The sequence below is a fragment of the Chaetodon auriga genome, chromosome 13, assembly GCF_051107435.1.
Source record: "Chaetodon auriga isolate fChaAug3 chromosome 13, fChaAug3.hap1, whole genome shotgun sequence".
Taxonomy (NCBI): domain Eukaryota; kingdom Metazoa; phylum Chordata; class Actinopteri; order Chaetodontiformes; family Chaetodontidae; genus Chaetodon; species Chaetodon auriga.
The window spans coordinates 14,967,468-14,982,551 of record NC_135086.1 but is presented as its reverse complement, the minus strand read 5'-3'; the positions used below and the strand labels follow the sequence as shown (position 1 = coordinate 14,982,551).

Here is a 15,084-nt window from a genome sequence, read left to right as displayed (position 1 = left end):
ATTTCCTCTATCAGCATACTGAATTTCCTAAAATTACCCCCCCCCCAAAAAAGGTAGACAGAGATAGAAAAAAAAAACAAATTTATTGCAATAGTACAGTATAATACGAAAGCAAAATGTACAGCAGATATGCACTGATCCTTTTTATCATTTAAACTAACCAGCCTTCAAAAAAGTTCATTCATCTAAGATTGAATTTCAGCTATAATTCACCTAAAAATTCACATTACATGTCAAAACTATTTTCATTTAACTTCAGCAATGCACTATCGCATACACAACAAAGGACTAAGCACAATACTGTTCAACCTAACTAACAGACAAAGCAGGCATTTCCATGTATTCCTGAGATCTGAGTTATCTGTGTCATAAAAGTCTGTTTTGACAATCACGATAGACAATGTGCCAGGATGTATTTATTGTAGCAGCACGGTGATAGAGTAAACATGCATGCACTGATTGTACATAACCTTCCCTGGAGAGCATGTGTCTGTATGTTTATGTGAATGCCCTGTAGCTAAGTCATGAGAAAACATCGAGGAACTCCACGGGAAAGAGACTATAATATGAACAGGAAACAGGAATCTTTGACGCGTGTCAGTTCGAGCAGATTGTCAAAGTGTAAATCCAGGGTGGAGATTCTTAAAAGACAGGGCTGACATCCTCTTGACAGGGCCCTGAGGTCAGCACAACATTGTCCAGCCCAATCTCTCCTCCGACACCTTTCCCACGCTGAGCTTCAAAGACAATCTGAAAGACAGTCAGCGCAGGTCAGGTTGTGGATTGCAGTCATGAATGAACAATATGAGGGTTGTATTTCAAACATATCAGCAACCAATTAGGTTTAACATTTTAGAGAAAAATCAATCATAGCTAGTCACATAAATGCTGCATAGACTTATAATATAATTTGTGCCATTTAGCCTCCTTTGGTACTACAGATTGCATTGTTATTAGCAATTACTGGACTACTTTGACAACCATCTATTGATAATATGTCTTATCAAGCGGCAAAATGACTCACAGATTCTGGGGCCTCCTCTTTCCAGGCCACAGTGAGGAACTCCGTCTGCCAGCCCTGGTCTCTGCTTTGGTTCTGCTCCCATACTGGGTAAGCATTGTTATCCAGCAGCACCCGGAGCGTTCCCACTTTCTGGCCCACCACACGGTAGTCAAATGCGATGCACAAGCTGCCCTGCTGGGCCCGGTCACTGAGCAGCAACTTCAGCTTTGCTATATCCTCCTGCTCCCCTATGAGCCCACTCATGGCCATGTAGTACTCAGCACCTGATCGAGTTTATAGCACTTATAGGTGAATGCATGAAATGAAATTGAACTTAAATACCTTGTGAGAAACGTATTAATAATTCTGTTACCATCATCATGGTAGGCGACACTCCAGTCTATGTCATCAGCCTTGTCTTGGACCCACTCACATGCTCCCTGATCAAAGTTGCAATCCATGATAAACTCTATAAGGTAAAACAATAGCGGCGAAGTAGCAAATTATACATATAATGTAAACAGTCATTATATAACAATGACACATAAACAGATATTTTATTACCTTCCTGAACTGGTGTTATTTCGATTTCTTTGACTTCTGTGGCCGGGCCGAACACCGATTCAAAGTCCTCTGATACTGTATTTAGAGATAAAAGAAAAAATCTGTGTAAATTCACGACTTTTCAACCAAATATATATCCACTTGCCAGTTTATTAGGTGCGTCTAGCTTAAACTTAAACTGCTTTATTGGAACAGCCCGGCAATAAATCCTACTTTAATGAAAATTATAATGTTCAGTTTGAGCTAGGATTTATTTCAAGACTGTTGTATTAGATTGCACTGCAATTACGCTCTTACAAAATCTTGTAAAATCTCTTCGATGTTGCCTCATAAAAATGACAAAGAACATTTTGTCTATGAATTCCTTTAAAAGTATGTGATCTTAAAAAAAAATCTAAAATTATGCAGCAAAGAGATTTTCCAAGATGAAACAAAAGCCAGGAAGGGCTTTTTAACCAACAGGTGTAGACCTGCCCTGCTGTCACTCATGTTTTCAGATGGATCTACAACTTTAGGATACAACCCTCCGCCCCCCCAAGTCTTTCAAAGCCACCCAGTGACAGCTGGGGTCATTGAACCTGCTCAGCCAGAGTGGGCTAGTGTTAGAGAGGTCTGCAGGGTTGATGATAGACTTCCTTACTAGGAGTCAAGTCTGTTTGCACAACAGCTGTTTTGGGAAAAACATAATAAAAGGCTAGGAGGCTTCTTAACCCCCCTCCCCTCCTCGCCCTCCTTCCAGGAGATGGGAAGCAAGCCCAGGATGACTTGTATCCCTGGGCTCTCGCATGCCGACAGAGTAAAATTCCTCCCCGGAGGTGATGGATGTCTTGGGGCCTGTCTCCTCTTGCTATCTGAGATCTTACACGGACTCGGGTTTGAGATTAGTGGTGAAAGGCAACCTCATTCATGATGACATGTTCTAGAAGCCATCATGTCTCATAATCACTGGATTGAGCTTTGATTGAGCTTTATGTTTTTCATTTGATTTTGCCAATGGTTTAATATTATGAAAGAGCTGACAGGATCTCACAGTTAGTAACATGACTGCATGACAGTAATAATGGTTGGAGTTCTTAGTGGAAATAATCAGCATGACTGCGACATCTCTGATCATACTCACTGTGTCTCAGCATGTTGTTCACTAAAAAGAGTCACATTTAAGCGCAACGCAAAAACTTTCCAAGAATAGTTATGCAGGCCTTTGTGCAGCCTGAGGTCGACAGGGGACATGAAGCAACAAGCCCCCTTTCTCTCTGATCAAGGTCTTAGGCCCGACCTGCTAATTTTTACTTATTTCAGCTGCCTACTGAGAAATCGATAATTGTATTCAGATGCTGTGTAGACAAAGGGCAAAATCGCTGCAGAAACACACTGAGTTTGTTTAGTCTGTGTATGGTTAATACATTGCGGACCACCCAGACTGCCAGGAACAGAAATGCTGCATGGGAGCCAAATGAAAGGACGCTTACTGAAAACATCTCCCCTTGGATTGAGCTGGTTGTCTTCCTCTTCCTCCTCCTCCTCTTCTTCCTCAGGAAGTTCATCCTCCTGTCTCTCCTCAGTCCGGGTGCCAGTGTAGACCTCTCCATCATAGTCAAACGGCTGCTGGCGGATCTTGGGGGGCGGTGTCGCAGCTGGTTCGGGAATAACATTTTTGAAGTCCTCATTGTCCAGCTTACCTCCCAGAATCCCGGGCCTCACTTGGGAGTCTGGGATGGCTGCAGGCAGGAAGAGGAATCAGATTAGACATGTGGAACCACAATCATGACTGGGAGATGCAGCGTTTTACCAGGCTTCAGATGTGTTTGCTGACATGTATTTTTGCAGCTGCTGTTCTTGTACTACTCCATGCAGAAGAAGCACGACGGCCACATTCATTGCACATAATTTAAGCATTTTTATCACATACATTCTATATTTAAAGGTTCATGCTGAGGATTCCAAGTCTCAAGCTGTGTGTGCTGTAGGCATACAACATTTCCAGCCATGAGCAAGAGAAAGAGTTTGAGGAGGTGTTCTTATAGGCAGGAGGAGGGAATGAATGGGGTTGCAGGGCAGAGAGTGAACAGCGGAAGCAGGTCTTGGATTCCACACAGTCTCACCATTGAGGAAATCATCTGCACTGCCTTTGTCTCCATCCCACGACCTCTGATAAAACGGCTTGACTATAAAAAAATAAAGGCATCTTCATTTACGCTGAAACCCCTGGCCCCTAGTCTCCTTACGTCATCTGGCTCCACAAGGCTTCACCTGTTATTATCTGGACCTGGTTCAAAGACTACAACACAACCTGTCTTTCTCCTTCTTCTTTAGATGGCTGGCTACCGTACAATGTCATATATTTACACAGGTGTGTTTTCCATCTGTGGCTCTCTCTTACTAACATCTGTAAAGAGGAGTCTGAAAGCAGGAAACTAGCTTTGGCAGGACTGTTGTTTGCTGAAGAAATATGTGGTCATAAAACTGCTCCTGTCCTATCTGACCGACTGCTCTCACCTGGGAAAGGTCAGAAACATGAGGTTTAGAAATCTGTCTTGAATAGATTTACTTGACAAGTGTTGTCACACATCAAAAGGAACCCCTGAACTTAATTAATTTAGAATTCCATGTAACAGTTCTTGGATCTCACCAGAGCATTCAAAGCCATTGCCTCTGAAGCCAGACTTGCACCTGCACTTGTAGGATCCCCGAGTGTTCAGACAGTCAGCATGGTGGCTGCACTTGTGGGTGCCAGTTGCACACTCATCATGGTCTGGAATTGGAAGAAGCCTATTTGTACCTTTAAGAGCAGATATGATCACAAATGTTTCCCCGTAGTGAACTCATATACCTTACCTACACAGTCATATTTGCCGTCTACATATTTCAGGTCGTAGCCTTCCTGGCACTTGCAGTAGTAGCTGCCAAAAGTGTTCACGCACTGTCTGTTGTATGGGCAGAGGTTCTTCCCAGGCACACATTCATCAATATCTGATGGGAAAGAAAATTGGGAAAAATTAAAGTGCATTAAACCGTCCTGGTGATCACCATCCCTCACTGGCTTCCTGCTAGCTGCCACTGCTAATTTGTGCTTGATGTGGCACCCGCACAGGCAGGAGCAGAGCTTCCACTGAGAGGTAACTGAGCTGTTGATATTGTTGTGGATGTAATGACCTACTTAACACAGGAGCTAATAGTAACGTCACCATTAGTATTGCATGATACAGTGCCCAGTAGTCATAAACGTCAGCCTATTGCTGTAGAGACAATAAGTCAATCAGTTTACCTTTGTATTTTCAGTCAGACAATATCTTATTTTACTTATGTTTATCTACTGGTATGCAAGTTTTCAGATGTTTCTATTTGTGGTCAGAGACTTAAAGTCTGGGCCTGCGGCCAGTTAGGGGTCCATTGTATCTAGAGCAGACTGAAATATTTCTACTCTATGTTTAGCTCAGGTTTAAATTTGTACTTGGACTTACAAGAAACTACTTTATACTTTCATGATGGAGACAGTAGATATGCATTTGTCTTATGAGGGTTCATTATTTGCCTGTTACGACACAGCACATCTAGGAAAAATGTAATTTTTGTACATGGTAAAAGTGTACCCCAGCTGTACCTCTATTGTTGAGTGCGTTGGATCCATTTTAATCCTGCCCTAGAACTATAATACTACTTCCCCTGTGCGATCAGTATGTCAGACTGGCTCTGTCAAAGCTCAAGCACTTTTGTGGGAAGAAATATAACTTAATTGCATCCATCTGATTTACAAACCAAGCATGGCAAAGCCACATAATAGAATCATTACAGAATTGTTCCACTGTGAAGCAAATTCCCAATCCATGAGCCGGAGACGAGCCAAAGTCAATAGTTTTTCACTCTGTGTACCTTGTTTAGAGAAGAGCTATTGCTCCATCTGATTTTTCACTCTCCAAACTATCTTGCTGAGGTTGTATCATATTTAGTATAGGTTTTCCTTGCGTGACCCTATATGCTGAAAGACATGAAATTATTGTGTATTATATCATCTATAATCATGCGAGTGTGGTTGCTCACCTACACAAGTCCTCTCATCTTGCCCAAGTTGCAGCCCTGCAGATGGGCAGAGGCAGCGAATCTCCCCCTGAACTTCCTCACAGCCATACTGACAGTGAGCAAGAGAGCATGTCCTGGAATCTAGAGGCATGGACACAAACACAAAAAAACACGTTGAGCATGTAAATATTGTAAACTTTGGCAACTTTGATTTTCTTTATATTTCCACTGAGGGCATGCACATTTAGTAGTATGACATTACTCACTGGTGCAAGATCCATCAGGCATTACGGTGTAACCGTTGAGACAGTAGCACTTGTAACTTCCATAACTGTTCATGCAGCGATGCTCACAGGGACGAGGTTTCAGGCCGCACTCATTCAGATCTAAAAACGAGAGTCACCCTCATTTTTTTCACTTTTATTCAAAATGCTTTTAATTGAAACACAAGAGAGAAGTAAAGTGAAGTAAAACCTACCCAAAATTAGCTTGTAAAAGGAGTTACAAGCCAGAAATTAGATTATTTGACCCGTCCATGTTGTCCAGACCCTCTTCACTGACCACAAATACCCACCTTGATTACACGTCTTGCCGGTGTATCCAGGGAAACATTTGCATTTGTTGGGACCAACACACTCTCCGTGCTTGCAGCCGTGCTCACACTGAGCTGGTAAAACATTTAACAGAGAAAATACCACCAGAAATATCAGCGGTTTGAGGATGATGGATTATATTCAAACCACACATTTCTGTTATGCAGGAGAGGTTTTTCAATCTAGACTGTCATTTCCTCCACATTTTTTGGTTTCGGAAAATACCTTTCATGAAAAGAAAAACAGTTGTTAGGAGATTGTTCTCTGTGGCAGTGAATTTACCCTCTCTCTCAAAATATATATTTGCTCATTCAAAAAGCATTATGTACAAATCAAAGTTGCCACTTTATGATATATATATATACATATATATATCATAAACCAGCCCTTGAATCAATCTTACCCTCACACTGTCCTTTACTGTTTTTCTTCCAGCCGTAGCAACACTCCAGTCTCCTGCCATAACGACACACACCTGCTTGGTTTCCAGTAAGGACTTGTCGGTAGTGCCTTTATGGAACGAGAGAGGAGTAAAGGTAAGATATGTAATTTCCCTGTCTTATCAAAATTTACAGCCCTCCCTGGTTCATGCATGGAACATCAGATGGCAGATTTGGCCTTTAAGCAAAATCTTATCAGAGTAACGACAATAAACCACTAATGACAAGTTCAGGATATTACAAACGCAGATTTTAAGCCATCCTTTTCTTCTAACTTTGGTCCCAATGGTAGTTATGTGCAAAAAAACAAACAAACAACCTAAATAAAGCGTCCCCTCACAGACTCACTGAGTGATAAAAGAGGGGCTCCTGTGGAGCAACAGCCAGCTGACAGGATGTGGGCTACAGATGGGGAAAAACACACTAATCAGACACTTCCTGCGTTGCACATTGATACCTTATGCACAACCATATGTCCTCCTCTATTTGCTCCGCCTTGATCTTCACCTGACTCCAATTTCTGGAGTCAGATGAGAATCTACTGTAAAGTTATTCTCAGCTGCGGTCAGCATTGCATTCAAAATAACCTGCAGTGCATATAGATTATATTGCATGTGTGTATTTTTAACCTGTAAATTCAATTAAGATGTTAAGGTGCTGTTTGCCATTGACTCAGTGAATGAGTAAATTCATGTCAGAATCTCACAGCCAAATCTGACTTCAAGCTTTTGGCATCATTATCTCTACCTTTAAGCTCTAATATCCCAGATGTTTATGTGTCCCAGGGGTAGCATCCTATAAGCAGCCCAGGCTCCAGAGGGACTGGAGGAATGTGAGACTTGATAGAAATCAACCAGAATAGCTCACAGGAGACGGGCTCCTAAGTGTGACAGGTGCTCTTCATTTACTAACAGTTGCTGTGCCACATTTAGCTAACACACTGCGTGAGTGCGTCTCAGTCCTGTGTGTACATACCAACTAAAAACAACAGTTTTCTTAGTAAAGATTTAAAGCACATACTTAAGTGCGAAACAAAGCAGGTTCATGTTACTCATTTAGCTTCTCTTAAAGTAAAAGCATGTGGAGGAACTAGCAGTTGAAATGGCAGTAATTTCTTTTTTTGGCCACAGGAAGTGGGCCAAATTGTATATTAGCCAACACTGATGGTGACACTTTTGGTTTATTCTTGGAGCCAGTGCATTTCAGAGTCAAGTCTGTCCGACATGATCCTTGAAGGTCTTTTTTAAATTTTGAAGTTTACACCTGCTGCAGGTCTCAGGGTAAAAACACACCACATGACATCAAATGCTCTCTTTGCTGTAGCTCATTGACTTACCTATGAGCTTCTGCACTCCCAGAGGAGACGTGGAGCAGGAGAAAAAGAGCAGCGACAAAGGTGAATGGCTGCATGTCTGTGACCGCGAGCAGCCGGAGAGCTGTGTTTCCCACGGGGCTGACTTTGGTTGAGTTCCGACTGCTCCTCCTGGGGGCTTACGCTCATTAAAATACTTAGACGGGAACAGGTCTTAGTTGCACAAGGCACGCCGGATTTCATGTATTTCCAGAGCACAAAGTCAAAGTCTCCTCCGGGGGGGAAAACAAAAATCTCTCTCTCACTCTCTTCAATGCTGCACCTATACTCTACGCCCCTGCATTTGCTTCCTCCTCTTCTTCTCTGAAATTCCAGCAGTGGATTGACAGTGAAATGACACTGCACAGTGAGGGTGAGGTTGTGACTTTTGGAGGCAGGAATGGGTTTGTAAGGGGGGTGGGGATTATGTTTAGGGGTGCTCCTCTGCTCTCTGAAACCCTATACAAGACCACATGGAAGACCTCCTGAGGATCACCAGCAGGAAATCTCACCCTGCTACACACATATCAAATGCAGTGCGGCCTATTGATCTTATTTTGTGTCTTTTCTGGGATAACTTTACGTACCTTTGTTGCTTGATGGTCTGCCTACGCTGTATTTTTTTCTCTGGGATAATTGGCTGTATCAGCTAATTGTGGAACTCAGACATGCATAGGCCTGTCATTAGCAGCTCCGGTGCTCTTTGATGTCTTTCTCACAGGTCGCACATAAAGCTTTGCTCTCTTCCACATGCTAACTCCCAGTTCAGCCATTAAAGCGTTTAATGAGTTTTGACACTTTCAAAGTCAGCCTCAACATCTGGTCCTGATCCTCTGTGCAATCAGACATGGACAGGTGGTGTTTCTGTGGGAGCTTCAGCATTTAGTTTACTATTCGTTGTTAAAATCCTTGTTATGTATGACAAGACGTTGTTTTTGCACTGAATTTTCCCGTTGCTTGTCTGTCCACTTCTGGTTCGCCCAAAGAGGATCAAAATGACGTTTTGAAAACTGCAACGGACGTAGCTTTCAGATGAGAAGGAAGTCTGCAGTTAAACACTGTAGTTGAGCCCACCTATACAAGCCTGTGATTACTTCGCCAGGCATTCATGACTCATTTCAGGAAGCAGAAATATTTTAGCTTTTAAATGTTTTTTATATCTCATTTTTTTATACAGCTTGAGGTCCAAACAAACTCAGTCTGGAGACTCCCATTGTTGCACCCATTTTTTGGTGTGGCTCATCAAATCCGTGTGGCATAGACGTGATTTACAAGAGCAGTTAAGGTGAAGTTGAACTCAAATTGGTGAATCTGCATGCAGCAATTCCTTCATGTTTATCCAGAAAGACGCTTGGGAGGTGGACGTTTGGTCGCTGGGAGGCAAGTGTTACCACAAATGTGCAGCAGCGAGTAGTGGCGTTGGCAGAAAGCTACGGGGGCAAATATTCCAGCAAACCCCATGGACAGTGACAATTAGCGTGATATTTTCAAACCTTCACCTCAAGTCTTTAGTTCACCACAGCTTAACTAGTAGTTTTACTTTCTTAGGCATAAACACACAACCTTTTGAGAGCTTAGTTGTTCATGTGGACCACCTAGTTGTTTGAGGTAGGCTGTAGTTATGTATATACACTATAATTGAAAGGTGTTTGGAACAAATTGAAAGTTGTTTTGAACATCTGACCAAATCAATTTTGTGTTTAACTCCAAGTGTGGTGGATAATCTTGGTGGATATGGTGAATGTGAACATCACTTTAGTGCTTTGAGATGAGAGCTTGTAGTGGACTGGCTCCTAACCAGAGGGTCCTGACGCCCACTAGGGGTCACCAAAGCTTCACAGGGGGCGTCATCAGGCCTTCTTGATTGTAAGGAAAAACTTAGAAAAATATATCAAAGACCTATATCTCAGTATTTCATTCATTTCTGTGAAGTCACCTAAATAAAATTATCTAGCAGCTAATAGATCAATGGCCAGGCATCAGAGAGAAGAAAACACGAACTTCCCAGCATCACATATAGAACTTTCTGTCATCTTTAGTCCTTTCATTTGATGCCATCGTAGGAAGAACTCCCGTGCTGGAGAATAGCGCACATACATACACATATTTACCTGTGTGTCCCATTTCCAGTCTGCAGCCTGACTCTATATGACTGACATCTCAAGAATGCGAGCCGTGCATTCACTAAGAGCCGGACTCGGGCTCGGGTAGGTGTCCGATGAACCTGGTAAAGCCACTATTCTCACAACAACAGCACCATCTTCTGTCCAGGAGGGATCCTGGCATTTAGACCACAGCTCCAACTTTATCCAAAGGAATTTCTGGGGAGCTTTTTGGCCTCTGGACGATTTTTGTGCAGCTTAGTGGCTTTTCTGTTAGCAAGGATGAACTTTCAGAATATTTAGTAATAGCCAGTTATGAAACACACTATGCTTGTGGTTATACAGTGTACTGTACAAACAGGGGCAGGGCTTGCAGACAGGCAAGCCAGGCAGTTGCTTGGAGCCCCCTGCCGCTGGGGGGGCCCCGGCCACTTATTTACAACAACGATTATTGATAGGGCTGGGCTTTCAGGGACCTCTGTTGGTCCCTGGACCTCACTTTAAGAACCACTAATCTATTTTTCCAGTATTCATCTCAAATGTCCCAGAAATTGCAGAATTGCATTTATGTGTGCAAAAGCCAAATTTTTGCAGCGTGCACGGGTGGGGTGGGGGGCCTCAGGGATTTCTTGCTTGGAGCCCCAAGAGAGCCTAGCAATGCCACTGTGTACAAATGAGTTTAGCTGCTTTCAGTGCTCGTAGAATTGTTCTTTAAATTCACAATTTGCTTTGAGCCTCATATAAATAAGTTCTGCCCCAACACCACAGCGATGACAACCTGTTTTTATTTTTTTTAAATTCTGTATTCTTCCAGGAGGGGGAGACATAGTTCAGCACTTGGCAACATGTTTTTAAGAGCCAATAGGTAGACAAAAGGCCATGTGTTGCTTAACATTTTGCCGATAATCTACACATAATATGAGTGTCATCTTCCTAATGACAAAGCCTGGCTGCTCTATCACCTGGATTGCAGATGTGTTTCAACCCAACAGGTCTCACTCATTGTGATTTGTGGTTTAATGTGTTCCGCATAGATCTGAACAGAAACCTCAGCAGGAAGTGAATGGAATTTTACCAGCAGTGTTGAGTGATTGTGTGCTTTGTCTCTTTTTTCTCACCAGAGGTCCCTGTTTGTCTATTTTATGTTGACTGAAGTAAGCCGCATCACATCCTGAATGAGAGTACGGGTTGAGACACATTATAAAAAGAGGTGGTTATTGATGGCTGAGTGGTCTACTTCGCCGTTTCCTGTAGCCATTAGCATGGAGTTCTGAACAGTAAAGGGGCAGTTTTATCATTTATATGGTATAGACTTAACTCACACTTGGCCTTTTTTATGTATTGACTTAAGATATGAATGCTATTGTGTCTTTGTCTCCTTATGTTTCAATGGCTGCATGTGGCGCAGCACTTTGCAGAGGCATCTTCACAAAGTGTGCCTCCCCACTTCCTGGCATTTACACAGGCCAATACTCTCCTTTCACTTCAATCGACTCCAAGCTTGCAGACATGAGTCGATAAAGTTGTAATTTGATGATGCAGCTGATACCGGGATTAACAGGCTCCAGTAACGCCATTTTACTCATGCTATCCCCCTGTAAGACACATCCTCACAGAAGTCAATGGCCCCTACGTGGGCACATATTTTCACCCACTCAGAGGCCCTCACCGTGGCCCCTGGCACAATGAGCAAGGCTTTTACTATAAAAGGAGAGACAAAGCTGTTGAGAAGTTATTTTGAAAGTGGTGTGTGTACACAACCACATCCTGCCTTGAGTGGGAGATGAAATGAGCGGTGAATGCACTGCAGAGACTACAGCCTGCTGTGAAAATGGGCCACCACTCATCAAAGATACTGTGGTGTACCCTTCGAGGTAATGTGTTTAAATACGGCTGTCAGACTTGATGGAAGTTTACATAACAGTAACATTTAAAAAGGCTCGTTGCAACAATCATCGGTGCACTCATTTAAATTTGGTTAACTGTTGGACGAAGATTGAGAATCTTACATCAAAGCTTCAGTCAAAACATCAGTTTCATCAGTTTCTAGTGTGTCTAGTTTGTGGTTGTGTATTACTCTTGGATGATCTGTGCTGCAGTGCAGAGAGGGGGATGTGGCTTCCCCCTGCAATAATAGATGTGACCTTGAGAAATCTTTTTGACTACAACACTTGCTGGAGTATCCTTCATGCCCACCTGTAAAGATGGGAAAATTGCCTTTGTACAGGCAACTTTCTGTTATTTATATTTCCCACATTCAGTGTCCAAAAGACGCTTTCATACTTCAAGTTGCATTTTTGTGCTTATACGTAGTTGTCATTTTATGGCTTTATCCTTTGTGTGACCCAACAGAAACCTCCTATAATTTAGATTTATATGTCCAGGTGCTCCTCCTGGAACATCTGCTGCCCCCCAGATTACACAAATACAGGCTGCTGCTAAGTTAGGTTGGACCCAGCGCGACCAGAGAGACAGACCCCGGGGAATCCAGACTGTCTGCAAGATCACACAGACACTTTTACCCCTCGACACGACGGGCTAAACACAGGCTTCGGCCTCAGCTGGACGCCTGAATAATGCAGCAGCAGACACGGTCGTGCCATGCTGTGAGGGTGGCTTGATGGGGAAGCACCAGACATCTCAAGAGGGTGGATGTGTGGCTCACCATTATTTATTAATGGGCTTGCCCGGTCAGAGAAATTACAGTGGCCTATTAAATCTGCCACAGTCTCACACAAAGCTCTTATGCTGCCCACTCTGCTGTAGAGCTGGTGGTATGCTATTTTGTCAGGTGCAACACTGAACTACATCCGATGCTCTGCAAGTCTTCCTGTATTACAAAAAGAGAATGCTGACTTGATTCAAGAATCAGACTGAAAAACCATTTTTCTTGTGATTCAGTCTCCTCGGCGGATCCTGACTGGACCTCACACACCATTTGCCAACACATATGCATACATATATATAATGACATTGCAGTATGGTTTTTGATTTCCATTTCATGAAGTCTGTGGGTATTTAATGGGGAAATTCCCAAGTGTGGGTGCTGCCACATGACCATATGTAAATTCTAGTCCCTTTTCTTTTCCTAATGTCTTAATATTTTCTCTCTTTTGTCCTGCTTTACCTGTTTTTTTTTATGTTTGCTGTATTGCCATGAGTGTGTAGTTAAAGCCATGAGCTGTCCAATTAGTTTTGGAAACCATGACAGTCTTTGTAAGATTTCTAGGTGAAATACAAACCACACTTTTCCATGCTGCTATTGTCAGAGCTATGATTAAAGAACATGTGATTGTGATAGTGAAGCCTTTTGTCACAGTGATACAATTTTATACTGTAGCTACAATTTTCATTGTTCTTTGATGTCTGGAGGGGTTCCATTTGCTATTTAACCTTTTTACAGTGGCAAGACCCCAAAGGTCAGAGTTTAAAATGGCCCTTTGTTCTTCTTACCTGGGGAGGCGCATGCTGGGTATAATTACACAACTATGTACCCTAAGAAGAGAACCCACTTCACCTTAGTGCAGCGCTCATGAAAAGTGCATGCCTAACAGGATAAGACATGCTGCTGTATCATTTTTAACTCCCACCGTGTGTGTACAGGACTTTTAATGTTCCTGCACTATTGTAGGGGTTACAGGCTCCTGACAGTACATTTAAAAAATGTCCGAGTACTTACAGACTTGTGTGGCTATCAGCACAATGAGAACAACCAGGTTTCATTTCCTGTCTCTTGTTAGAATGAGCTTTGTGGCTGGTGCTGCAGGGTCACAATAAAGGCAGGGATTAAAGAGAACCCCCCAGTAATGAACTTGTGGGTGTTTGTGGGTGTACATGTGTATAGGGTTATTATTAAACTGTAAGATATGAGCATGTTTTGGTATTTCTATACTTACATACTGGGTGTAGGTATGTATGTAGGTTGCACTTATGTAAGTCAGCATGCACTTCCTGCTTCGTTCACATTATCATAACGTTTAGCTCTGAGCAGACAGCACTGAGGCTTGTATGTCACACCTACATGTTCCTCTGTATCAGTGCACAGCGTGAAGTAGAAACAGCCTGCCTCAAAAGGAAGAGAGAAAATGTCATAAATAGCAGCCGTCGGAAGTTACAGTTCAGAAACCAGAAACAAGCTTTGTCTCGACGGCTTCCACAGACCCACTTCGAGCTGCTCACACACACATACGCACATATCTCCAAGTGCTTATCCACATTAATTAAGGGGCGATCAAACCGTTCTCAGATCTAATCTGAATGCCATAGCTTTAGTTGCCTTGTTTCACAACAAGCTTTTCAGACTACTGCAAACACAGTTGCAGAACACACATTAGATGTAATGGGAGTTTGTGTGCTTTCATGATACTACCACAAAGGCAAACATAGCTGCAAGCCTGTACAAAGGATCAGCACAAAAACCCCTGCACTTTGCCAGTGTGCTGTTGAGACATGCTGTATGTGGCCACAACTATTGGAGCACTGATAGCTAAGCACATTCCTCAGACGGTTCTCATCAAGCCGTCTGAATCCGCGGGGTTTAGTGTGTTTCTGTCACAAGAGCTATCTACTTTCAGTTAACCTTACTCTGGACCATCGTGCTTAGCAGTGAAAGCTATAATACAGCCATTGTGTAGGCATTGCTTATGCTTGTTCAGCACGACTCACGAAAACTAAACACATGCTTGGCGTACAATCGTATACATGGTGCTTAAAATAACATTTATTCAAATGGGCTGTTGTACGTCACAAATACAGTGTGTGTTGCTTTTGCTCGGTTTTACTAACTCACTAACTCACTCATCATGCTGATGTGTACATTGTGCAAAACTGTTCCTTACCACTGCCTGACATTTCAGACAGTTTATACCGATGATCACGTGTCAGTCTGTGTGAAATCTTGACACACACACACACACAGTAACATGCTGAAGACATCACTGTAAGTGACTTTAAGTCTCTATACACACTTCTGTGTTTACCGACATCTTATGTGAACAGAATGCAGAGATGTTCA

General features: G+C 42.7%; 1 protein-coding gene across 3 annotated transcripts; it reads right to left on the bottom strand.

Annotated features, from left to right (window-relative positions):
- Positions 1-129: 129 nt before the first annotated feature.
- Positions 130-8,191, bottom strand: egfl6 (EGF-like-domain, multiple 6). Of its 3 annotated transcripts, XM_076747680.1 has the most exons (13): positions 7,954-8,191; positions 6,581-6,687; positions 6,159-6,251; positions 5,851-5,970; positions 5,606-5,725; positions 4,403-4,537; positions 4,197-4,319; positions 3,670-3,732; positions 3,037-3,285; positions 1,568-1,642; positions 1,377-1,472; positions 1,025-1,287; positions 130-750 (listed from the first exon to the last, which is right to left on the bottom strand). In XM_076747680.1, exons 1-13 carry the CDS (start codon positions 8,025-8,027, stop codon positions 643-645), a joined length of 1,626 nt encoding a protein of 541 aa, XP_076603795.1. In that variant the 5' UTR covers positions 8,028-8,191; the 3' UTR covers positions 130-642. The 3 variants fall into 3 exon arrangements, with proteins under 3 accessions (XP_076603795.1, XP_076603796.1, XP_076603797.1); XM_076747681.1 differs by lacking the exon at positions 3,670-3,732; XM_076747682.1 differs by lacking the exons at positions 3,670-3,732; positions 4,197-4,319.
- Between the last annotated feature and the right edge of the window lie 6,893 nt (positions 8,192-15,084).